General features: G+C 39.2%; 1 protein-coding gene across 1 annotated transcript in view; it reads right to left on the bottom strand.

The window, feature by feature from the left end:
* Positions 1-26,070, bottom strand: part of grin2da (glutamate receptor, ionotropic, N-methyl D-aspartate 2D, a) — a 104,737-nt gene that overhangs the window by 65,529 nt on the left and 13,138 nt on the right. Inside the window, exons 4-5 of the mRNA XM_063899714.1 lie at positions 21,051-21,238; positions 15,260-15,400 (exon numbers count right to left, since the gene is read on the bottom strand). Coding sequence (XP_063755784.1) covers positions 15,260-15,400; positions 21,051-21,238 — 329 coding nt within the window. The remainder of the gene's footprint in view (positions 1-15,259; positions 15,401-21,050; positions 21,239-26,070) is intronic.

The raw sequence follows: 26,070 nt of genomic DNA, 5'->3' as shown, positions 1-26,070 counted from the left end.
AGAACACTTCTTTTAGTTTACGTAACTGTCAGAGTTTGTGCCCAATTAGTTTTAATTGATCTAATCTTTAAACATTAACATTTCTCATACTTTGTTCCTTTCAGTGTTTACTTTACACCTGTCTTTTATTTAAATGTGTCCATCTCTTTCCTTCAGTTTGTACAATTATAAACTTCTTGCTATTTATGAAGTTTTCTCTTGTTTTCTTTTCTTTTTCTCAAAATAATAATGTCACAAAAAACACATTTAGTTTAGTTGTTTTTCTTTCAACATTCGATTTGTACACCTTTGCTCATCTTGAGCATGTCCCTGATTGTCTCTTTTATCCCAAAAATGAGTAAAAACAGATGAAATAAATAATGGTATGTGATTGTGAAAATGATGTACAGTTTGTTGACAGCAGTGATCAATAAATAGGTTGAAGAGTCTTGACATGAAGTTAGTTATTGTCGAGTCATTGCTTGGCCAAAAATAATAACTAAGACATCAGTCCAAAATAATAAAGTACCTAATTGGGAATCATGATTTCCAAAGCCACTTGAAGCATTTAATGTTGTCATGTACTCAATAAAATGTCTAGTTTTCTACAAAATGCTCAGTTGCAATGCTAGACACCCAGGCTAATTTGGGTTCAGACATATTTGAGAATGTATTGGTAACCACAGTGATGTACTAGTCAATTAATGAACCTCACACCCTTATTAGAAAAGTCTAGTCATTTGACTGTCAGCTGCTGCTCTGTCACCACCAACCTCCATCACAAAGTCTTATCTTACGACACCAAGCGGTTATATTGAACATCGAGTTGTGACGCATGATGAGAAAATAAACCTAGCTTTCAATGCTACCCATTCATTTTCCAATATCCATAAACGTTCAAGGCTTTCCAAGAGCTGTGCTAGGCTTCACAGCACAATGGATGTGTTACAGGATGTTTTTGAGTTCAGAATCAGAATCAGCTTTATTGACCGACTATGTGGGAACCTTTGGACTTTGAAAGTGCATACAAAGAATTAGAATTAACATTAGCACAAAAGTGAGAAGGCCATGCTACAATAGCAGGGAGGAAATTGGGAGAACTCTTTTAGTGTGGATATTACTTAACCGATCATTTCTGTTCTGCAAAAAAGCTTCCGGCCCATTTTCTGCCGAGAATTCAAAGACGAAGAACATTAAAACAAACATGTTGGCTGCACTGATAATAAATCCCTTATTGGCCATTTTTGACAAAGCCAGTGTAAGCTTTTTGATGAGTTGCTTCTGTAAACTCCTATGAGTGAATTTAAGGTTCCTTTGAGAAGACTACACTAAACTATATCAGTGGTCAAATGTGTTTTTTTGTTTTAAATATTGGATAGCAATGCTTCTTGGTGGTTGTTTATGTTCTAATTTATATTGTGGCCAATATATGTATGTTATATGTGTCTGGATGTGTTTTTGAAAGGAGATTTGTGGAGAGAATATTCTCCATCGTGCATGGACGTATCTAATGAGCACACAAGGATTGGGCACTGAAAAATAATCAAAAAGAGAAGAAAGAATGTAAAAAAATATATAAATAAAAATTGAATTTTAATCAAATGTATCTGCCCTCGATCTTTGGTAATAAGCTCTGGATTTGAGAAGATGGGAAATACAAATTGAATAGTGCTGACAAATAAGTAATGATTCATCCAGCCACAGCTTTGATTCCTCAGTCCAAAGCAAATAAAATGAAAATCTGCAGCGTATCAATAGATAAACACAATGTTCTGTTATACCACCAATTCTCCTTTGGATTGCTCCCCTTTAGTCTATCTCCACACACCGTATTCCTGAGATTACTCTACCCTTTTTCTCCCAGGAACACCATCTTCTATTTTCACTCTATTCCCTCCTCTTTGAATCTTGTGATTTCTCTCTTGCCTTCCATCTTTTCTGTATCCGAGTCCATCAATCACCCTTTCAATTCTCCCTGTCTTTCGTTCTGTCTCTCCCTCGTCCCAGCGGTGTTGTCATGGAGATGTGTGCAGCTTGGCATTACATGTGTTTTCATTAGCTCTGTACATGTCAGGGACTGAACCACAACAAGGCAGCAGAGGCAGGATGTTTGAATACGGCGCCATCCATTCTTGGACGCGCAGAAATAAAGAGTAGAAAGAAAGAATAGTGACTTGGATTCAAAAATAAATAAATTCAATATTTGTAAATTGACAAAGGTTCAAACTATAGTGTAGAATATAAAAGCACCCTAAACATGTAAACATATGTATTTCACGGTTAAATAAAAAAACTCATCATGCCTAACGCTTAAATTGTTTCTATATCCTTGGGATCCTCCGGTTGTATAAAGGTGTAACATGGGTGTTATAACGGAATATTTTTGTGTGTAATACAAATGTATTTACAATGTATTAGAGCTTTAATAGGGGGGTATATTAATGTGGAATATGGGTTCTAATACCAGTGATATATGTGCGTAATTAAAAAAATAGCAATAAATCAGTTTTTCATAATATTTATAGGCCCATTTAAGGGCTTAACACATCAGGTCAAGAAAGCGAAAAGGGGGAAGGAGTTGGAAGAACAATGGGAGAAACATGACATGTAAATGTTAGCGAAGTACTGGGAAGAGTAGAGAAAAAGGAAGGAGGACCATGAGGTGAGAAGGAATTTTAAAAAACGAAGGTAAAAGGCAAGATGTGTTGAGCGTGAGGCAAGGAAATAGAAAGCTTGAGAGGAAGCAGAAAAACAAGATGAGGGACGGACAGAGCTAACAACGAGTGATGGAGAGGCAGGAGGAGGACTGTGAGGGGGAAAAGAACAAGGAAAGGGAGAGGAGTAGCAATTTTGAAAAAAGCAAGGAGAGGAATTTAATGTTCCATTTACAGCTCCATTTGCATGTTTATAATCAGAAGTCAGCTCTTGAAACACACACGCACACACACACACACACACACACACACACACACACACACACACACACACACACACACACACACACACACACACACACACACACACACACACACACACACACTTGTATTAGCACTTCACTCATCACGCTGATGTGACTGCCTTCATTAGCACTGATAGGACAGGTCGCACCAAGGATACCGGGGGAGTGTGTGCATGTGTGAGCCTGTGAGTGTGAGTTGACAGCTTTTGATGGCAGCGGAAGTCACGCAGCCTAAGGACATCCGCTTGCCGTTTACTGTCAACCGGTAATGTAGCAGGCGGCAAATGCACAGAGTCGACTGCACATCACGATCACCTGTGCTCTTTAGTGGCAGCGAGCAGGTGACTACTAGAGAGAGCGCCGCCATCCATCGCTGATTAAATAAGGTCTCATGTAATGTGATATTTTCGCGGCTCCTCACTGTGAAGCAGCCTTCTTGTTCTCCTTTCTCAGCAGGCAGGTCAGAGTCGGCTGCACGCAGCGGGAGGTCATGGTAATATCGTGAAGTGAGCATGACTGAAAAAAGCCAACGGTGTTTCCGTGCCATGATAAAAGCCACATGCAAGAGACAGAGCTTATGTTAGCACTTGTTTTAGTTGTTAACACATTATTTAAATGTATAATGTCAACAAATAACTGTATTAGGTTAGTTAGACGAAAAATCATAATAGTGGAACAAATTGTAATACGCCACTTTATGAAATCTGCGGTTTGTAGATACTTACAATGGATAAAAAAAAGTGAGGTGTACAGTGTAGGTTAAAAACAGGTTTTAATGTTGTATGACTAAACCTGAACCTAGGCAAAGTTAAGTTAACTATGTTAAACTTCAACTGGTTATATTTTTAGTTTTTGTGATTCACTTTTCCTAATACATCCATCAAATGTCAGCTTTGGAAGGCTGCTGAGTCTCCGTGGACGAATAAAGTAAAGAAATTCTTTCTCCAGGGATGCTGCAGCTTTCTTCCTGCCTGCCAACATGCATTATGCACCTGAATCCAATTATCCATTTTACATGCAAAAAGGTGCATCAGATGCCTTTGTGACCACAGTCCCCGGAGGAGCCGAGATGAGAGACAAAGATGGGCAGGAGAGCAGAGCAGATAGGTAGATTGATGGAAGGTTCACTCGATCAAGTGAAGGGGGGAGGGGGATTGATTCAATGAGCGTGAAGGGGCTGGGTGAAAAATGAGGGAGATGAAGAAATAAAAGGGAGGAGGGGGGGACAGCTATGTATATGAATGGGGTAGATGGACGGGGTAGCGATGGAGGTAAATTGATGGAGATGACTGCTTGATGAATGAATCACTGACTGAATGGCGACTGAAAGACGAATAACCAGTTAACCGGTTCAGCTAATGGATGGTAAAATGAATCAATCAACTAATCAAAAAATCAATCAGTTTATTGAATAAACCTGTGGGCTACAAATTGGGAGGCGTCCTCGACAAGGGGCTTTTAAACAAAGGAATTTCAATGAATGGAACTGAAAACTAATATCAAATAAATTATCAAAATAAATTGTAATAAAATAACAATGTTCTATGCTAACGTCTTTAGATATCTCTAGTCATGTCAAACAGCAGTAATAAGCCTTCTTGGCTCAATTGTTGAGGGTCCATTGGATCAAACGAGATAATCCTGATCCCATAGGAATCCAGCTATTGATTAAAACTAAGCTTCCTCTGAAGGGAGGCTAATGGTCTAAGACTTTGAAAACCCCTGGACAAATCCACCAATCAACAGGAATGTGCAGCTTCATACATGTAGGACTTTTTGGCCATCATTCGTGTCAGTAATGGCATTTTATTTACTCCAAGGTTATTTTAGAGGTGTGGAAATGGGGTCGGACAGTCCTTGATTTTAAACAATACCACAGATTCCATTACTCGAACATATCAAATAGAAAAAGGTTAAGCGTATTTTAGTTGCCCTATAACTGTCTGTTGCAATCACAGTGCACCGATCAACTTACTGGTAAAACATAAAATTCTGTGCGATTATTAATCAACATTTCAGGAACACTATGACTTTCAATTTTACCTTAAATGAAAGGGTGGTTTAGAAGATCTGAAAAAACTACTACTACTCATTGAAGGATGTGTTCAGATTTAGCAGAACTATGTTTTTTGTAAGACATTCACTTTCCAATACTGTATGTAGAATTAAAAAGGTAATTAAGGCTACATTCATTCCTTCTTTTCATATTGGACTTGAAATAGCATTTCCAAGAATGAAAGAGATGTGGAACAAAATCTGCAGTCCTCTTCACAGCGCAAAAACTGCACACCAGAGTTTCTTATGAGGAGCTCTCTTATGTTCAAAATTCTCTCTTAATGTTATCCATTCACTGTAGACCAACTCGGAAATACTTTCCAGGGAATCTAAGAGAGATACTTTTACTACACAAATGGTCAACTTTGGGAGAAATCCATTTTATTTAGCTACCTTGGACTCCTGAAGCCTTAAATAAGCCTCAGCTGAACTTTAAAATACCGTTATGCATGAAGGAAGGATTTTGTTCCACATCCTTGGCTGCCATGCTTAAATCCTGTCCTTATAGAGGGCATGGAGAACAATGATGATTTCAGACAGGAGTGAGGTTAGATTTTTCTAACAATGGGGAAATATTTTATGAAAAGTTCAGATCCAATGTAAAAGATCAGGCAACTCTACCAAATCAAGGCAGGACAATGTTGTGCTTTTATGTGTTACTCAAAGGCATCATTTGTGTATAATTTAAAAACACTTCACTCAAAAAATACCCTTGAAAGTTCATAAAAATACAGCAATAATTCCCATTACAACAAAATGGTTAGTTATCAAAGGTGTTTTCAGAAGAACAGGCGCCGCAGGAAGACTAAACGGCATGTATTTTAGAAGCTTGTCACATTTTCCTGGGAAAAAAAGGATCAGTACCATTACCAGTGCCATTACCCCAGGCAGAACCATTACCAAAGCCTTGGTTTAATTAGGCAGTAAAGTACACCCTCTTTTTATTACCATCCATCCATTAAATTCTACCAAAACTAATCCCTGGCCTTAACAAACTGACCACCTCAATAAATGACCCTGATTGTTGAGGACACGCGACATGTCATTTTAATTTGAGACCCGGGGACACAACTTGTGTATGTCTAAAGCGGAAGGCTTAACAGGTCAGTGTTAACAGCCTGGAAGAGACAGCACAAGGGACCGGTGAGAAGTGGGGGAGAGACAGATATACATCATTGCCTGCAGTGTAGTCAGTCTATCCTTACATCAAATGTAAACGTCAGGTTTTCATGTCAGGTTATCATACATTTTGTAACATTAACCAATTATACCGACAAGATTCTGGAAAGACAACAACAGATTGTCAGAGAAGCAGCAGTTGCCTCAGGAGAACAGGAAACTCTGCAGCCTGAAAACATGCTGAAGTGAGGTAAGGACCGAACAATGGAGACCCTGTTAGTCTCTTGCTGTGACAGCACCCAACCACAGAGCATGGTTAAGAGCCAGGCTCTCTAATACGATAAGTGTTTTGGTGGTTTTGGGACAAGCTGCAGACCCATATGGCAAACCATTTTAATATTGATTCCACATCCCTGATATCAGACAGGAGTTTCCTCAACTAATTGGCTCATTGTCAGAACCAGTTGTACATTTGACCACACTAGTTTGGCATTCTGTCTTACAAATGGAATAAAAGCCTGTACTCGTCAATCTTTTTCATCAACTACTGGGACTTTTGTCCCAATAGTTTCAATATAAGCTCGACCAGTGATGGTGCCACACTAGTAGTGCCATCTAGTTAACTTTAAGACACCTACTGGCCCTCTGGACTGAACTAGTGACCCTGAAAGTCAAACAACTCTACCATGTTAGTAGACAAAAATAGATTCAGCTCACTAGAGACCAACAGTTTATTTACCTAGTAAGATCCAAAAATTGTTGACTAGATCCAAAATGTTTCCTAGTTAACTACTGAATGCCATTATGGATACTAATCACACTATTTGCACAAATGGGGGGAAAGTGTGCAAGACTTCCTTTTGGCTCTCTAACAATAACTCCCCCTAGTCAAATGTTTTTATTTTTTTAAATGGTGAACCAATAAGAATGCATATCTCTTCCAACCTCCTAATTAGCACTTTGTGCACACTATTGACCAACAGTTAGGCATTAATTAGTTCACTAGTTGACTAATACTAAAGCAAATATGTCAACTAGTGAAGTCAAAATGCCATTTTACTAATAAAGTAGAGAAGAAGACATTTTCTTCAATTCACTAGTATTACAAGAGCCACTTGTTCTGCTAGTTCTACTAGTGGCACAAGCACTACAAGTATAACTAGAGGTGTCAACGCTAATGGGGTGGATGTTTTCACAGGTCCACTATGATCCTACTTTCAGTCCCCTTTATGTCTGAAATTAAGGTTTCCCCAAACTTCATTTCTTATTGCACTGATGGATCTACGTATTGCATCAGAGGACAAAGTTAAAACATGAAAGAAAGAAATTAAATATCAGATTCAACTTGATTCCAAGGTAAAAAGCATGACATATAGAAAGAGGTGAAAAATGTATGAAAACAAATCAAGGAAATGTATGTGTGGGCAAAACAGAGATAGATAGGGAGACAGAGAGGGATAAAACTGGCTAGTACCAGGCCAGGAGATGCGACAGATGGGAGGCTGACAAGCCGACGTGTTGATGAGCAATGAGGGAAGGTGTAAAAAGAAGAGAGAGGAGGAAAGAGACCGACAATAAAAAATATCATGACCGGACGTGGAGTCCTGACAGACCCTTATCATTCGTCCCAACGTTCATGTCATATAGTTCTTCAGTTATAGGGTAACTGGAACAAAATCCTACATAATAAAAGAGGCTAAAAATAAGCATTTATCAATACAATCTGGTTGATTTGACATTTACTATCAGTTTTTATAACTCATTTCTTTCTTTTAATACAATCTGAGGTCTCAAGGTCCCTGAATGATGAAGTGTTTTAATCTGTTCTAAGTAATACATTTGCAAACCGGGAAGCAACCTATATTTTCCCAGTTGAAACTTGATAAATGTATAAATGTTCCTTTTGGCTGTTAGCGCTGTTGGTTAAGTGTTGCATGAATAATTAATGTAGCTCCAACTGAAAATGCTATTTTTCTATATAGTCTCCTTTTTTTTTATATACCCTTAAAGTGTGTACCCCCTGTAGGCAAATGCTACCCTTCTATGGAGTGGAATCATCAGAAAGTATGAGAAAAGAGAGTTTTGATATTTAACCAACAATAAAGAAAACAGATCCATGGTGACCAAAGCTCTTGAGAGCGCAGAAGGAGAAGTAGGAAAGGTTTTCTGGTTGTCCTGAGTGTGCTTGGCTTTCGAAGTTCACCGTGGAGTTGTTATTAAAAAAGTGTGTGAGAGAGAGAGCAGGCTGTGAGACACTCCGACACTCCTCCACTCCTCCACTCCAGATGAGCAGTCAGTCCCCCTGAGGGTGGGAGGTGACTGTCTGAGCTTTTCCACTGTCTCCCCTTCCCTCTCTTATCTTATACCTGTTCTCCCGTTTCCCATTTCTGCTACTTATTTGTCCCTTCCTCTTCCTCTGCCTCTATTTTTTCCGCCTCACCATCTCTTTATGCTCAGTTTTTTTCTTGTAGGAATTTGCATAAAGCTTTATCATCTGAGGGAAAAAAATATGCAGTATTTTAATTAACAGCTAACAATATTATCTTCCTTCTTGCCTGCATATTCTGTCCTACATTGTGTTACTATATTTGAACTCATGCTTCAATCCAGAGAGAATTACAGTAATTGCACAAAAAATAACAGGCCTATAGTAAATATTTGTCATTTCTTTCTGAATCCTTTAAATAACATGTTTTAGTTGTCCTGTGGTTGTTCTGTTTTCCTGACATCCTCTCCGTCACTTCTCACTTGTGTGTTTTACTTATTAGGTTACAATGCACTTCATGTCTCAGTTGTCTGAAGGGATTAAGTCCTCTTTAAATCCTTGTCCCCACCGTACTCTGCATGTCTGATCAGTGTAGTCATTCAGAGCAGAATTAGACTGTGGATTTTACCTGAATTCACCTGATTAGTACGTTTAAAGGCCCAGACAAGCCAAGCCGACATGAAAAAATTAGCTGGGATGGAGGCAGACTAACTCGTTGCCTCATGTCACCTGCATCTCGGCAACACATGGCAAAGACTAAAGTCATCTTTCAACAATGGATGATGGTTTACCAATGGCTGGGTGTTTTTTAAAAGGTCTTCAAAGAGACATACCAACAACTGTTAGCTGTTAGCTGTCATTACACAAGTAAGTACCAGCAGTTAACTTATGCAACCTGGGAGCCAATAACCCAACTCTAAAACATAATGTTACTGCCACAGTGAACACCATGGAGATAAACCATTTATATGTAGGGTAAACACACAGATGGCCAACATAAACTATACATATGTTATGTTAGGATTACAAGATGGCAGAGTGATGTTGGGTTAGGGCTCTCAGAGTTGTTGTTGTATGGATGGATGGATAGATGGATAGAAGGTGGGTAAGTAGGTGGACGGATGGATGGATCTTATTTAGATACACAACATAACGATTACATTTAATTACACTTTAAGTATACCTACTATAACAATACATACATAGGATAACGAGGTATAATAGGCTTTTTAAATATCTTTTGTTGCTAAATTTAGAAGTAATGAACCCCGCTGTAGAGGTGAAATGTCTCGTCTGTTTATTTAGAATATGGTGGCTTTGTTCTAGCAATGGCATCTTATCATTATCAAATATATACGATGACCATTTTCAAGATGTAAGGTATGCAAGATTGTTGTTTTTGTTGGGTTGTTGTACAAGTAGCCAAAGAACAGGCCTGCATCTAGTACATCTTTGAGTATAATCTTGAGTGCAATCTGTCACTTTTCTAGATGAATTTTGCACTGTGAGCTGCACCTCATGAATGTCATTATTATGAGCTCAAATCTTTTCAGTTTTGACGCATGCGTTCATTTGTTTCAATAGACCGGCTCACAGTGCGCTCTGCTGCTGTTGTGTGTAATCTGATGGCTGCAAGCTCCAAAATGATTTCCAAGCAGACAGCCAAATCACTGCCATCATCATCATCGTTATCTCTGCCCCTGTCTCCTGTCATCTCCATCTTGCACTCACTCTTTCCATCCTCTCAACTCTCCTCCAGCTCTGCCTGCCAAACTTACATCTCACACACTTCCTGTCTTCTCAGTCCTCACACGCGCTCCCTCCTTTTCTTCTGTCTGTGCATCCTGATATTTGTGTTGCCAGGGTCTGAATGTGTTAGCAGCTGGTTGTTCAGTGGATTTTGGGCATTTTGGTGAATACAGTCATACAGCTTTGCCGGTGTTTTATGTATTTTTTTGTTCAACACACATCTGTTTCAGCTGTTTAAGAGCACACAAAGAGCAAAATGTCTGGATAATGGAAATTGTTCGGAATCCAAAAAAACGTGTATTGTGTCAGCATTTTCTGCCCATGGATAGTGTTTCAAATGTTGTGGAAATCAAGTGGTGTAGAGCATCATCTCATATTCCAATCTCATTAGTTTAATGAATAATTATCAAGAAGACTTTTGCCAAGCATGCATTCACTGTGCTTTCCATTCATTCAGTTCTGTTCATTCAAACAGGAGTATTGTTGGCAAGTGTGCAGCTCCATTAATCAACACCATTTTCAGGTTTCTTTCGATATAAAAGATGAAGTCATGGTTTTGAAAGACATAACTATTGGAACATTACCTTTTATTCAAAACCTCCATTTCTTCAGAGAACCAATAGAGCTGCATGGAAGCCATTTTTTTATAGCAGGAGCTTGACAATAGGTGATAACATCAATAGTGTGGGGAGTTTTATTCCCACCATAAGAAGCTTTTTGTGTGCGCTCAGAATCAGAACGAGGCTAAAATCTGAATGTGGAACAAAACGCTTTGCCAACATTGTCTTAAAGGAATGAACTGCTGCAAGTCTATCTCTTTTAGCGTTGAACGTGATCTGCCTGTAAAGTGTGTTCATTCTTCTTCCTGGAGGACAGTAGCTGCAGCGAGCTTGGATTCAGAGCAGATACAATGATTTCCAATCGTACTCCAGAGTCACGGCACAAACGAGCCAAAACATTAACGTCTCTAATGACTCCTGGAGCAAAATGCACTTCTCTACTCTCACTCCAAGAGTAAGTCCTAAATTGTACTGTTCCACATAATACTTCTTTCAGTTCCAGTGCAGGAAGAAGTAGGACCCTTTAAGTAGCAAGTGTGCGGACGTCAAATGCGTGGTATCTAACTTCACATCGTCTCAGACATAAAGCCATCCTATATAGACATTTTTCCTCTGGCGATAGAGATGGAAAATATGGATTGGGAACAAAACTCAATGCCAACAGTAATAGGATAACCAAACAAAAGGTATACAATTATGTACAATTCTTACTCTAAGTTTATATACAAGATCTTAAGGTGTTTATCTTAATCCTATGTAGGGTATGTGGATTGTAATTTAGAGTCACTGCAAAACACAACTATAAAAACTAACTTGTGCAAGTCACTTTTTTGATGTTGATCAGTTTCAAACTAATGATTCCCCAATAACATGCTAAATATGCAAATTATTCTACAACACTCATACTAGGACACACAAGTAATGTATTGGAGGAGCTATGAGTATCATATACAGTGGAGCAGAAGCACAACCATTCTTTTCATTGGAACATATTTACACTGTACCACTTCTTGCCCTATTGCCACTAAAGTCTGATGTTGAAAAATATTTGAATGCTAACATCTTTTCAAGTTGCATCTTTACTCCTCTCGGGTACACAGCATCTAGCAGTAGCCACTTACAGGGTCTTGCTCTGGTGATAATGGTGAATTAAATGCAATTGAACCTAACATCTTGCTGTGTTCCACACATCAAGGAAGCAGTTCCTGTTATTTTAACACCAGCCAAATACAGGGGAAGGTGTAACAAGCTGTTGGTGCGTTTATTCTTCTTCTAGCACTTACCTCGCTTTACAGCTTCACTCCTTGATCTGTATCCAGCACATAAAAATATATATCTGTGGTAAAGGATGCACTGAAATCAATTGTATCTATGCATAAGACTTTTATAGTTAACATGCCAAGAGGGGTATTTAAAACTCTAAACATAGATTTTTGCAATTGGGAATTCTAAATCATAAAGAAATTGATGTTGTTTACATGAGAACAAGGCTACACAATTGTTCAAACACCAACAGGTTGAGTTTTCTTTCTGTGTCAGCAACCTTTCAGTATGAGTATAGCTATTTTTAGTAAGTTGTTCATCTCCCTCGAGAGTAAAACCCCTTCACGTGTTACAGGTGTCATTCATGCTGCTGTAGCGAGGTCTATCACTGCCACTCGATGAGTCCCACGAGTCCCGACGCCTGTCAGCATGACAGACAGCCCTGCCACTGATTGATAGATTTCAAAAGCCAGATTCTGAAGGGCCCAAAATGTTTTGCCGAGTTTAAAATGAACCTTGACACTTCATTAAACAGTGCAGGCATGCAACTTGTGGTAACCATCCATCTGCAGTCCAACTTGTTGTCTGTGCAGAGGAGATTTCTCGAAGGCTGTCATCAATTGTGTCATATCGCCAATCTGTTTGTTTTTTTGTGTTGGCTGGGGTAATTGAGCTTTTTGTTGTGGCTGTCCCTCCTTAAACTGCCTACCTGTCTCTATTTCAGGCAGCTCATTTCAAGTTTCTTTTAAATCTATACCATTGGAGAGAAGAGGCGTGAACATCTGGTTTTATAAGGTAAATATACAACTTAGTTTTAATTAAATGGTGTATTAATACAAATAATTATCCGGGTTAATTGAATACTTAACTCTGATTGGTCAATTTGGACATTTCAGGGGTTGTTACGAAACTTCGGAAAAGAGTGATGGAGGAAATACATCAAAAGACAGAGTGCTGGATGTCAGATAATCAACAGAAGGAGACACACAGGAATCAAATACTAATGCAGGGACAAAGTTCGGGCTATGGCATTTTTGAATGACTGTTACGGCCTGTTACATGACTACTAGCTTATGTTCGCACCTGTTAGCAAACATTGGTTAGGTATCTCTGTAAAACTGACATAACTGAACTAGTACACTGAATGTATGACTTTACTTTTAACCTGTTTAAGCCAGTTGTAAAGAGTAGCTGCTGTTTAGGCCCACAATAAGGGCAACATTGCTTTACCATCTGAGCTACCAGTCAATCTTTAGATAAAAACCTTCAATACTTTTTTCAACAGATTTTTCACAGAACAAAAAATGAGGACCCCCTCGGTGAAAGTCCTGTGTTTGTTTAAACTGTGCTGTCCAAAAAGAACTTTAACTGGAAGAAAATAGGTTAACCTCAAAACTTTTTGTTGTGTTGCAAAGCAATCTTTAGGACTCAACTTGAAACAATTTGGAACATAATTGCAAAAATTGCACAAGCAAGCATTTTTGGACTCAAATACATTCATATGATGTGCATTGACCAAACAGCTTGAGCAAAGCATTTATAACTGAATTAATTAAAATAGATTCTTAGAGGTATGAATCTAAGTCATCACAAAAATGGAAACATTTTTAACCATTAAAATAATGAAAAGGTATTTGCTAATTGTAGAAAATCCACACAGACTAAAATAATTATGAAATTATTGTTAACTGTATAATGTGTGATATTTACAGTTGCAATGGCCATGGCAAGGCATTGCAACCATTGTAAGTTAAAACAACGTCAGAAATATGAACCCAGATCACCTCTTATGCTGTAATCGAAAAACTATTTCTGATTCAGTTGCGTCTTTAAATATGAAAATTAAAGTCCCACATAATGCCCTGCTTTTGCTTTTACACCTACTTATCTTGCAAGGTTTTTGTTTTCCGAACGCCTCTTCAATTACCATGAAATGCGAGGTCTAACAGCCAGTACATATTTACCATACTCTCTTAGATGTTCATATGAAGCAGCGAAGGACCAAGTGACTTGCTCCAGGGCTTTTTTAACACTATTTGTTGAGTCCAGTGGTCCTGCAACTGCATACATGTAAACACTGCGTCTCTCCTGCAGAAATGTTCATGCAAGAATTATATAGTCTGACCGTAAAAGTAAACATGAATACAAATCTCCAGAGCCAGTCTAGCAGCAGGTAACAGTCTGCTCCTGTAACCCTTTGCAGTTGAAAAAAAGAGAGTAACACCTGACTCCTCCAGTCAATCACAAGAGGGGATTGTGTGAAAAGCAGAACCTGTCAATCAAGTCTTCAGTTAGTATTCACTCCTCTGCTCATTTTCCTGCACATATTTAAAGTCCCTTTTACCCAGAGGGACTTTAAATATGTGTTGGGGAAAATGAGCAGAGGACAAAGTCCCAACAAATTGGAGGCAGGGAGCTGGCTCAGCCTGGGCTTGAGCCTCTGAAGGACACACAGCTATGGACCGCATCCTTAAAATAAAACAGCCTCTGAATTTTGGAAACAGCTTCTCAGGCAACTAGGATTAAAGATCGTTTTGCCGTTGTGCATATGTGGTAAAGGAACAAACAGCATGTTCATGTTACTATCAAACACTGCATTTTGGTCAGTGGCCCTTAACATCGGATACAGGCAACCTTTAGCATCTCTATGTAACGCAACAGGCTTTCAACTAGTTCCACATGTAGTAATTGTTAGATGCACAGAGTTACTAATGTTATGTGTGTGAACATCTGTGTTGGGGGGGCAGAAATTGATGTGAATGGATCTAACAACTGAAATATTTTCTTCAGTGTCCGTGTGCTTTGTGAAAGTCATTCATTCATCAATCAAGTTTATCTCAAACATAATCCATAGTGTTGTTGTGTTGTGTTGCCAAACGTAAACTTCCTTTAAAAACAAATAAATGACGCTATAAAGGTACCAAGAGCGTGACAGTATGAGGCATTGGGTCAATATCCAATTAGCCTTTTCTGACAAGTTGGCTGTGAAATTCAGTTTCATTTCGAGGATTAACCTTAATCTTTGCATTAGCAGGTACAAGAACAGAAACACAAAAATCTATGTTTCCCTTTGTAGCCACCATGTGGAACTCCACCTGTAAAACATCACTATAGAAACAAAACAGCTGTTTCTAGGCCAGAATGACTCAGCTCTCTGAATGTGAAACCTCCACTGAAGCTGTCTGCCACTATTTGCTTTTCCGTGCTGTTCAGCTGTTTACTCTCTCACTCTGCAGTATGTCAGGAGCCGGTGCGAATGACAACGAAATTCAAAGTCACCCTCTGTCCTCCCCTCTCTATCCCTCGCACCTGATTCTGTCTGGCACTCTGTGGGTCTGGTTGCCGTCAGTCTGGCAGTTGCCAGCGTACTGCGCCCGGCTGTTGCTCCCCTGGTCCCTCCGCAGAGCCATCGCCCCGTGGGTGAGCACAGAGACGCCTTTGGCAATGCGCCTGCAGGATGGGAGAGAGAACAATGTAAGACAAAAACACTGGGACATTTTCGAAGGTCTTTTTTTGACAGTGCTGAGGTCCAGGGAAATAAAGCAGACAGACAGTCTGGCTGGAAGACAGTCATCACTGCTTGAATGAGGGCAGTAACATTGGAAATTTAACAAGGCTTAAACTTTATAGTACTGAACATATGGGGGAAAATGAGTAGACCCCTCTGCTCTAGAGTTTAATGCTGATGGGAAAAAGAAGAACACTGCAGTTTAAAGGGTGTGACTTTAATAAAATGAAAAGTAGTTACATGTCCAGTGATATAGACACAGTGTAATTAGACCATTTCTACAAATGAGGTCCTGGGGTAAGAGATGTGCACTTGATCACACCGAAAGTAATGAATCATGATTAAAGAGTTCAACCCAAACTGTATTCTCATCTCAAAACTTGACTCATCAGCATTATATCGGTTTCTCTCTGTTTAGCTTTTGAACAAATCATGAGGGAACTGAGAAAGATAAGTGTGCTGTCACGATTGCTTGGTGTTACTAAGATACTGTTCCATTAGGGAAATACTGTACATGTGTTGCTGTCATGCTAGTAGTTAAAGAACATGAACAATATTGATAACATTAAAGGAAAAAATGCATTCCTTCCAAAAGCTCTAAATTGATTTTATTTACATCCTGCTAATTAACAGGCTAGCCATGATAGGCTACTTCAAATGCCCCTTGGCTTGCAAAGCTTATTGGAAAAACAGCAAAGTGCATTAGCAACAGCTAACGAGCTAGCTAGCAACCACCACATTTACCAGTACTAACACGAAAAGAATGCGGTAAAGTAGAAAAGCCTGCCTGTTTTATTTGATTGGTTGTCTTAAGTTTGACAATGTGCTAAAAAGTTGAGAGTACTGCATGCACCTCTTAAGCCTGATAGAGATACATGCATATCCATGTGCACTGTACCGTAGAAAAGACAGAAAAAAATGATTTCGCAATCAGCCTGCTGCTGGTGACACATCTTGATGTGATTGGCACCTAGCTGGGTAGTCAGTGAAAAGTTTCAAGTTATAAAAGTTGTCTTTTAAACCTGTATTATATTTTAATTACTAGTCAGCTGGTTCCTGAACAGCAGATAAATGAGGCCCATCAATTTACAATCCCATGATTCAGCTTTTGTTCTTTGTTCACCACTTGCAGTGCCATATACAGCTGTCATCTGATTGGTTTGGCATTTAACGAGATGTTTAACAAACTTAAAGTGAAAATAGTTTGAACTTTAAGGACAGCATCGGAGAGAATTTTGAGCAGTGTGCAAAGCCGAGGACACCTTTGCCAAGTTGGTCTCCATAGAAATCCAACGGCAGCATCAGTGCAAAGCCGCTTTACTGCACATCATTAATGCAGCTTCAGGCTGATGACAATAAACCCTCTGGGGGGAAAAGACAATATTAGTAGGGTCTCAATGTAGCCAGCAGATATCTGTTCCAATTATTTTATTTACATGCGCTGCTCATTGTTAACAGTCTAATGAGCAACTTGAGACAGAGAATGGAGAAGAGATGAGAGACAATGAATGTTTCAAAAGTCAGTTTAAATCAAACTTGCTGAATCATTGTCAGAATATGTGTTTCCAGATGCCAAAACTGTCTCAAAGACGAGTGGTCAATGCTACTCGAACTAAAAATGCAAGACGATTCCGATACCAAAATACTGCCCTACGGAATCTGTTTATAGTGATTTATAAATGAGTAACTGATAGTGAAACATACATTTAGCATATTGGGCCAATTAACTAATATAAGCAGGAGTTCACAACAACCCTGAACACCCAATTTCTCTAAATGTATTTATGTTTCAAGTTTGCCTCAAACTAATAAATAATTATTGGCACACTCTCATGCTGTCTGTCTCAGCACAATTTAATAATAGATCAGACGTTGATCTGCAGGAAAGCTTTCACACAGAAAGAGACAATTTAACAGCCACTGCCTTTTACTATGGCTGTAAAATCAGCTCTGATTTGAAAACCGCTGCAGAAAAAAACAACACCAGGCACGTCTTACATCTTATGATAGACATGTATAATGTATAATACTGCTTAAGTCCCTATAAGAATTACAGCAGGGACAAATGATAGCAAGGTCCAATGACCCCGAGTTGTAATGATCCCAAATTTATAAAGCATTGCAATACTTCCAAAATGTACTGCATTTCCACTTCAAACGGTCAGGTGGGGTAGGACATGAAGTGGGGAAGGACAGTGGAAGAGAGTTCAAAAGTGCGCTGTGCATACATTTGAGGTAACACAAATTCTGTCCTCTTCAAAGGGAATTCATTCACAGACATGGTGTCCTCAGAAACGAAGCAGGGGGTTCACAGTTGTATTATGTTTCTACCGTCACATGAAAAATGGTGCTGGTACAGTACATTTTCTGGTCCAAACATAACTTCTTGTGTTACGATGGGATGAGTCAGTTATCAAAGTTAAATCTAATTTCACATGTGACCTGAAAGAGTAGTAAGTGGTGCAGTGGGGTAAGACCTTGCTCCCATCGTAGCAAGCGTATCGTTTATTTAATGTGTTCACAAAAACTATTGTTCCAAATCATAAGCATAATTTCTTTAGTGCCTAGAAAGGCTCTCTGGAGGATCTGTCAGCAGTAGCAGTCATAAACACTGCAGCAGAGATCAGACTTACTGTAATATACCACGGAGGGGAGGCAGGGATTAATGTGTCAGATTCATTTGACATATTTCTTATTTGTAGGAATCTGGACGACACACTTGGTGTATCATTTGCACCCGACTGTATTTAATAATCCATTGTGCATTGTGATGTTGTGTTAGGCGATGCTTATCAACCTGATAAGTCATTAAATATTTAGTAAACCAAGTATTGTTTTTCAAGATATTTGGGCTCAGGAGCGAGTAAATAGATTACAATAGACTCCAATAAGAACAGCGCACATGTCCTCGCATGTGGCTGCCTAGTGCTAAGAGTTGAATTGTGTTTTACTTTTCAGAAAAGTGGCAATGACGTCACATAAAAAATCTGATGAAAAGCTTGTTTTTTGGCTGTCTGTGTCAAATGGATACTTTCATATCTAAGACCAAATGCGTGTTGATTGGAGCAGATTGTCTGGTTTGAGCATGAATTTTGCTGATGAGTGTGTGAATTGTATCGTCCTTCTATCAACTAACTGCTGTCAGACAGAGTGGTGACAAGCTCATTCAGATGAAGAGTAGGATTAAACACCCTCATTTGGGTTTTAATAGCAAAACATCTCAAAACTAAACTGTTTTGTATTATTGGCATGGTGCTCATAATGGTAGATCAGGCATAAACCCCAACATAAGAAAAGTAAAATTGTACTGCACTTAATTATGTACTGTGAAGGCAGGGTTTGACAATTTACAGAGTTGCAATTTTCAGGATAACATTTCTCCTCAGAAAGACTCATCTGTGTCGCTTACATCCCTCCAACTTTCTATTCCTGGTATTCGGACAGAACATCAGTGTTCCACAATGAGCCGTGACGTTCAGCCTGATAGTGAAGGTGTGCTTCTCTTTTGGGCATGACAATTTCACAATCCCAGAAATCAGATGGATTCAAAGTCCATTGCTATGCTGGAAGGAATCCTGTTTAGCAATGGATTCAAGATGACTGGTAGTCAAAAACTGATGTAGCAATACCCACATGGGATGATGCAAAAAGAGTCAGATCCTGGAGCGAAATGGGCATTTCATGTCTCCAAATATAGCATGACTAGCCAAGTTTAAGAATTGAAGCAGTTTGTGTATTCAGTGTATTAAGTGTACACACTTATTTCACAGTTTGTAATCATTAACCTGGATTGGATTTCTGCAATAAAGTTCGACAAAAGGATTTGATCCCCTGAAAGAAAATGGTTATCTGTGCCTTGCATTACTGAACTGTCTTTACAAAGTTTAGAAATCCTTTCTAACCTGCCTTCTGCTTCCCATCATGACTGAGGCGGATTTAATAGTTGAAATCAATAAAGGATTCCACCTTTCACCTGGACTCACTTTGTGAGTCTATTTAGATTACATCAGATGAAAATGTAATGATGCCCGGGGTTAAATCAAGTCATCTCTGCAGTGGGGAATACATCATGTACAGAGCAGGTGGTCGTCAAATGTTACTGTATACCCCTGTGTTTTGCTTCAGAAAATTCATAGAGGTGCACAATCGAGTTTACTTTCACACTGATCCGCATGCATTTTTAAAATAATATGGTTTGGTTTTCAGAAGCTTTAAGGCTCTCGATTGCAGATCTCACTTATTACAAGTAAATCCTCAATCCAGCTGCGAGAGAAAAAACTATTTCTGAACTGCATAGATGATCAGCAACAGTACAGCACAACGTAGTGTTCAATTTATGAAGCATGAAAATTAAGGGATCCCGACTGCTGTGAGAAACATAGACGCACCTGTACCATATCAAGGGGGCAGCATTCAAGTTTTGGAATCATCGGGTTACTTTACTTTGGATTTTTCAAATTGAATCCGAGAAAGATCAAAGGTTCACTAATTTGGTTTAAGGTTTCAGGTTTCAGAGGGACACATTGACATAATGCCATTCAAATAAAAAATAAACACAGTAATTATTGTTTAGAAAATAGGTGGTGTAAAGTGAAAAGGACATTAACTTTAAAAGCGAGGTTATTGTTTTGAAGGAACAACTACTTTACCACACACTTTCACGAATAAAAAAGTGTTTTGTCTACAGAACACACCCTTGACATGTTCTGTGCAGGCTGGGATTTTGTTGCTACAGAGACTACAGAGTCTTTAATGTAAGGGGATGTTTGGCAAGCGAGCGTGTGGTTCATTCACGATCACGGGAACACATGAATGTCATCAAAATACGGATTCCAAAGTTGACTTACTTAGATATTCCAGAAGGTCATGGATTACCACTGGATGCCTTGAGTTTACAGTTTGCACGAGGAATACAGATGTTGTGTGAGGCTCGCTTTAATGAAAATCCCTTAGATCCTATGAACAGATGTTCATTAGTCTAACATAGTTGGGTATTAAAGAATACTATTGTGCTTTTTGGGGTTGTAAAAACTGTAGGTCTTTGTGAATGTAAATAGTCTGCAAAGGCTAGAATCCGAAATTGCTCTCCAGATGGAGACAAACTCCCCCACTGCCTGAAACTTCTCCATCGGACTTCTTTGTTTTTACTTCATCACAAAGAGACATAACTATGTAACACTTGCACTTTTATTGGCTAGCACTCCAACACATTGTAGGTGACGGACTTAGGGGTGGGACATCTCTATGTGGTTGATCAATCACGACAGAGCTGGCCAGCTAACCAATCAGAGCAGACTGCGCTCTGATTTCAGACAGAGGGTGAAAATAGGAGCTGCTGCACAGGCAGAATGAGAAAAAATAAGGCACTTTTTTTTTTGTTTTTACATAAAACATGGTAACATGTCACAGTAGAAGGACACAATGCAAATATGAACCTGAAAATGATTATAATAGGTTCTTTTGAATCTAGCTCCAAAAGTCCATTAATGTTAAGTGAAACAGTTAACAAATAAAATATCCTAAATCATGTCCTCTGGACCTGTGGTAGCTTACAGCCGGTGAACCCTTAGAGCCCTTCTGCTTTGCTCTTACCTTCTAGGCTCATCCCTCCAGCCCTGCGGTCGGATGGCAAATAAAGCCTTCGGCAGTCCCTCCAGGCCCAAACCAGACAGGGCCGGTCCCACAGCAAACCACATGTGACTGGGCCCCGCCTGACCCGCCGCCCAGGCTGCCCGGAAAATCTGCTCAGCCTCCTCAAGGGAGCAGTACAGCAGACGGACCTGAAGGAAGAAGAGAAAAAGGGAAAGGGTTAACACATTGAATGTGGGAGGGACAGAGTGGGAAGTAATTAGTAGAAAGGAAACAATGAAAAAATAAGGTGGATAATGGGAGAAAGTAAGAACAATAAAGAGAAGAAAGAGGAGTGTAAAAGAAAGGGGTAAGGAGAGGCAAAAAGTGGTGAAAAGTATGGATGAACCACAAAGAACAAGAAAAAACAAGAGGCAAAAGGTTAATTTCCATACCATTTGTCATGTTCTCCTGTTCTATTGCTTGGTCCCACAATGTCCTTTGTTGTGTCCTTTACAATTATGGATTATATTCATTTATACATCAGTACACTTGGTGCACTTATTAAAAAAATGCTTCTCCTGTTTATGTTTTTAACACAGTGAGCTGCACTTGAAAATGGTTCCTTTTGGACTGCCTGCATTTCCCTCTCATACATTAGTAAAGAGGGGAAATGTGGGGAGCGAGAGTAAAAAACGTGAAACTACAAGAGGGTGAGAAGTACACTGTAGTATGTGTGTGTGTGTGTGTGTGTGTGTGTGTGTGTGTGTGTGTGTGTGTGTGTGTGTGTGTGTGTGTGTGTGTGTGTGTGTGTGTGTGTGTGTGTGTGTGTGTGTGGTTCATTCTGAGGGTGCTTCAGATGATTACTCAGAGGAAGCACTAGAGGAAAATGTGCGCCACAGATTTCTAAGACAATTGGAGAGCGCATAAAACTGAAATTAGGCAAAATCTCAAAGCTTTACTAACGCACTGTGGTGACAGCAGGCGGGTGGTGTGTGGATCCTGTCACATGCTTCACATTCACCGCTGTTCCTCGCGTCAGAGTACAGCGAGATGGTTTCGATCCCTCCCACTCAGCCGACAGCAAATGGAATGAAGGTCAGCATGAGTGCCAAGCTCAAGCTCCAGTTCCTGTCAATCACGTCCACTCAGCAGTGAGGTTATAAGACCTCTTTACATATGGCGATGGCACTTCTTGAATTTCAAGTTTGTCATCTATATGTATGGAATAAAGCGGATCCATTCTGTCAAGGTGCACTCCTTCTCAGAGGGAGCCGCGTTCACTGCTTTCTGCCATCCCTCAGGATGACGCGTAATTTGTTAAAATTCCATGCCATCAATCAATTTGTTAGTGCGGGCATCCATTTTTCAAATGTTGGACATCTCATTTTGGAAGAAACACTTCATTTAGAGCCCTGTGGTTCTTCATATTTTATCGTGACAGAACTTAATCGCATCAGCATCCGGGCTGAAATGAAAGGAGCCTCCTTCAAAAATGGTGAATGTTGGCACAACATAATATTTTATCAGAGAAATTTGATTTAAAAAAGGAGGCATATTAGGTTTGTGGGGATATTTCCTTACTTGCAGTGTGTTATATAGATTTGTGCGCATGTAAATGGTTTCCAAATGCTAAAATCCCTGAGTTCTCTTCAGAGGGAGTTTCTCTCTTACAAAACTCCCCCCTGCCCGAAACGCCTTGTCTACTATTGGCCAGCCATCCAACAAATTGTATGTTATAGGCTAAGGGATGGGGCATCTCTAAGCACAAGACCTATCATCACAACAGGCCAGCTAAACAATCAGAGCAGACTGGACTCGAGTTTCAGACAGGGGGTGAAAAGAGCTGCTGCAGCACAGGCAGTATGAGAAAATAAAGACCTTTCTAAACATTTAAGTAGAGGCACAAAATACTAATGTGTACCTGAAAATAGCCATAATAGGTTGCTGATTTTTTTCTTGCACTTTGTTGCATTTCAGAAAGTATATATTTAATAACCCAATGGAGCAATTACATTTTTAATCTTAACATTGTTTCAAAACAGCGTAATTTCCTTAATTAACTTAGACATGTTTTTTACAGTATCAACAGCCCAATTTTATATTTAACAAGTATTATTGCAGTAAGGACTAAAAAATGCACCAATATAATTCGAATGTATTGCTGAAACTATCTATAGGAAACAACAACACTTTAGTTACACTTTATTTTAAAAGTGTGAAAAAACAAGAGGAAAAAAAACATCACGTATATTGTTCCTTTTGCTCACTCACTGCTTACAGTACTTGTCATGCATTTGTTGTCCTTTAATGAATAAGACATGCAGAGGTAAAACAAACACGCCTGCTACCTCGCTTACCAGTCACAACATAGAGTTGGGAATCATCAGCTGATGCCTGCGGTATGCTAATTTGCAAAAGCAAGCTTTGAAGTAAAATAAATGGCCCACGCAGCAGTACAGCCTCCCCAATGCCTTCGAGATTAATGCTAAAAGACACATAAGATTAATAATTTTGCATTAGCTGCAACAGGGTTGGCGAAGCATATTAATGTTTCGCGAGCAGCAGAGGAATTCTACAGGGGCACCGGAGGCTAATTTAAATCTCAGGTGTAAATGAAACACAGATTGTTTGTGTGCAGATATCGCCCATCTGACATGTTAATATAAGATGAGAGGGGGGAGAAGAGAAACCTACTGAGGGAGATAGAGAGCTCAGAAAAGTCTCAGCGGGGAACAGTTCTCAATGTCTGAATTATATTCACATCACAGCACAGCGAAGGCTGCAGCAAATGTAATCAATGATCATGAGTGTGTACTGTACGTGAGTGTGTGAAGAGGGTTTTCAGCAGACACTCAGTACAGGGTTTGTACAATGCAGCACTTAAACTGCACTATATTGCTACTATAGATACATTTGGAGCTTCCAAGAGCTTTCATGGGAGGATTATGCAGAAATTAGCATGCAACCTCCAGTCTGTTTTCTTATACATTTTTAAGTCCTTCTTTTTAGCCATTTTACATCATGCCAAAGCAACAAAAGACAAGTGAAGAAAGAGAAATCATGGAAAGAAAAAGAGCCATCTGCGGCGCCAACATTACAGATGGTGTCACAGCCAAATCATCTGTCACTTTAACAGCGCTGTATCTTCAATTCTATTGGACTAAAAGTTAATGACGCTAAACAATTTGACAAAAATTACCTCAGGGTCCATTTGGTAGCTTTTGTAGAGCTTTAAATCAGATGAAGTTTGGCAGGTTCTACACTAGTTTCGAATAACACAGAGATTGATTTTCACTGTCCTAATAATAAAATTGAAATATAGTCTGGACATGGTGTCCCTTAACACTAACAAATTGAGTTCCCCGAGAGAAACACAAACTATTTTGTTTAGACTGTGTGTACAGGCAAAGTGTTATTTATATAAGTTACGTATCTATCGTAGCATAATGGCAATGTCTTAGCCAATAGAAAAAAAGTAATTAGGAAAAAATATTTGACTGTCCAAACGGCACTGCTGGTGTGATGCAGATGTAATGTACTCCGATCAGCCGTTTGGTCCGATTGCCCACATTTAAGGGTTTTGTGGATCCAATAACAGACTTATGCATACGATGCTCTAAAATGTCATAACTCAGGCTTGCTACTTTATTAAACTGTTCTTCCGACACTAGATATAGAAGTTTTAAAACGTACTTTATGATACAGTAGCTGTTCAGATCACTGTCCAGGCCACCCAAGAATCGAGTGAGGAGGAAAAAATGAAGCAAATGAGACATATCCATATACTTACTAATGCTGCTCCCAAAGCACACTGCTGCTTAAGGCAGGAAGGCCAACACAGATGCAATATGATATTATTTACAAAGGCATTTGCTCCTATATCGTTTGTTAAAAATACCAAATTTAGATGGAGGATGTTTACCCTCCATTTGAAGAACACAATACCCAGATGGTAACATTCCTGTGACAAAGATACATTTAAAAAAAACACGTCTTTGGAGAATTTCCAGAAACGTTCCCTGTGCATGACTGTCCATTCTTTACTGTTGTTATTGCAGAAGCAACCCAGTATCAAAGCAAAATGTGAACCTTTTTAGAGGGGGACATTTAATTAAAGTGCAGCAAGCACACCAGCATTTTAAGGTAGTTTGGAGAACCACCTGACATTTCCTGTTCATGTTGGACCTTTGGTAACAATAAATGTGTTTAAATCATGAAATCTGTAAGCCTGCAGCATGCTTTAAAACAACCTTTAAATCCAAAAGGCAGAAATATCAATTTTAAGGAAAGATTTTTAGTCCTTCAGTACTTGCCATTAAAATAGCTATGGCATTGTGATTTAATTTGACTTCAACATCGTTAAAAGGTAACCTAATTTAAAACTTTGTAGATTGTAGACGGTGATTGCACCATAGGTTGCAAATCATTTGACCCCATATCTGCCTTGTCTTTGTCCGGTTAAAAACATATATTGTGCTAATGATATACAATTGTACAGAGATAACCAACTGAGTGCAATCTACCTTTTTTTTTTTCTTGCATCCAATTGCAATTATACATGTGGCAGAGTATAAATGTGGTTGTGGCCAATTTTTCAGTTGCTAGGGGTGAGAGTCAGCCTGAGCTGGAGGATTTGTCAGGAGGTGTTCGCCAGAGTGCCACCTCCTTTCAAACCTCCCATGGGCAATTAGTAGATGGTAAATGTAGAGCGTAAGCCAAGAGCGAGAGTGAGTTTCTACTTTGTTTGTTCTTTCACAACCATATTTTCATCAATTTTTTTCATTTTTTTTTTGTTGAAAAGTGACAAGTAGGGGAGCTTTATTCATCTATTTTTCATGAGACAACTGTCATTGCATCCTGTCACTGTATCCAAAAATAAATGAGTTTGAGCGGACACCTTTTATAAATGCCACCAACTCTCCTTTCCCATGTTACTATAACTGATGGTGGCAGTCAGCGCTACTCTTTGGGAAATGGACTGCAATCTGATCCATTTGCAAAGAAAAGCTACATTTGTCTGTTTACACTTATTGGCTCCTCT

Source organism: Eleginops maclovinus, chromosome 13 (assembly GCF_036324505.1).
Source record: "Eleginops maclovinus isolate JMC-PN-2008 ecotype Puerto Natales chromosome 13, JC_Emac_rtc_rv5, whole genome shotgun sequence".
Classification (NCBI taxonomy): domain Eukaryota; kingdom Metazoa; phylum Chordata; class Actinopteri; order Perciformes; family Eleginopidae; genus Eleginops; species Eleginops maclovinus.
Note: the sequence above shows the minus strand (reverse complement) of the source record. Positions and strands in the feature narration are given on the sequence as shown.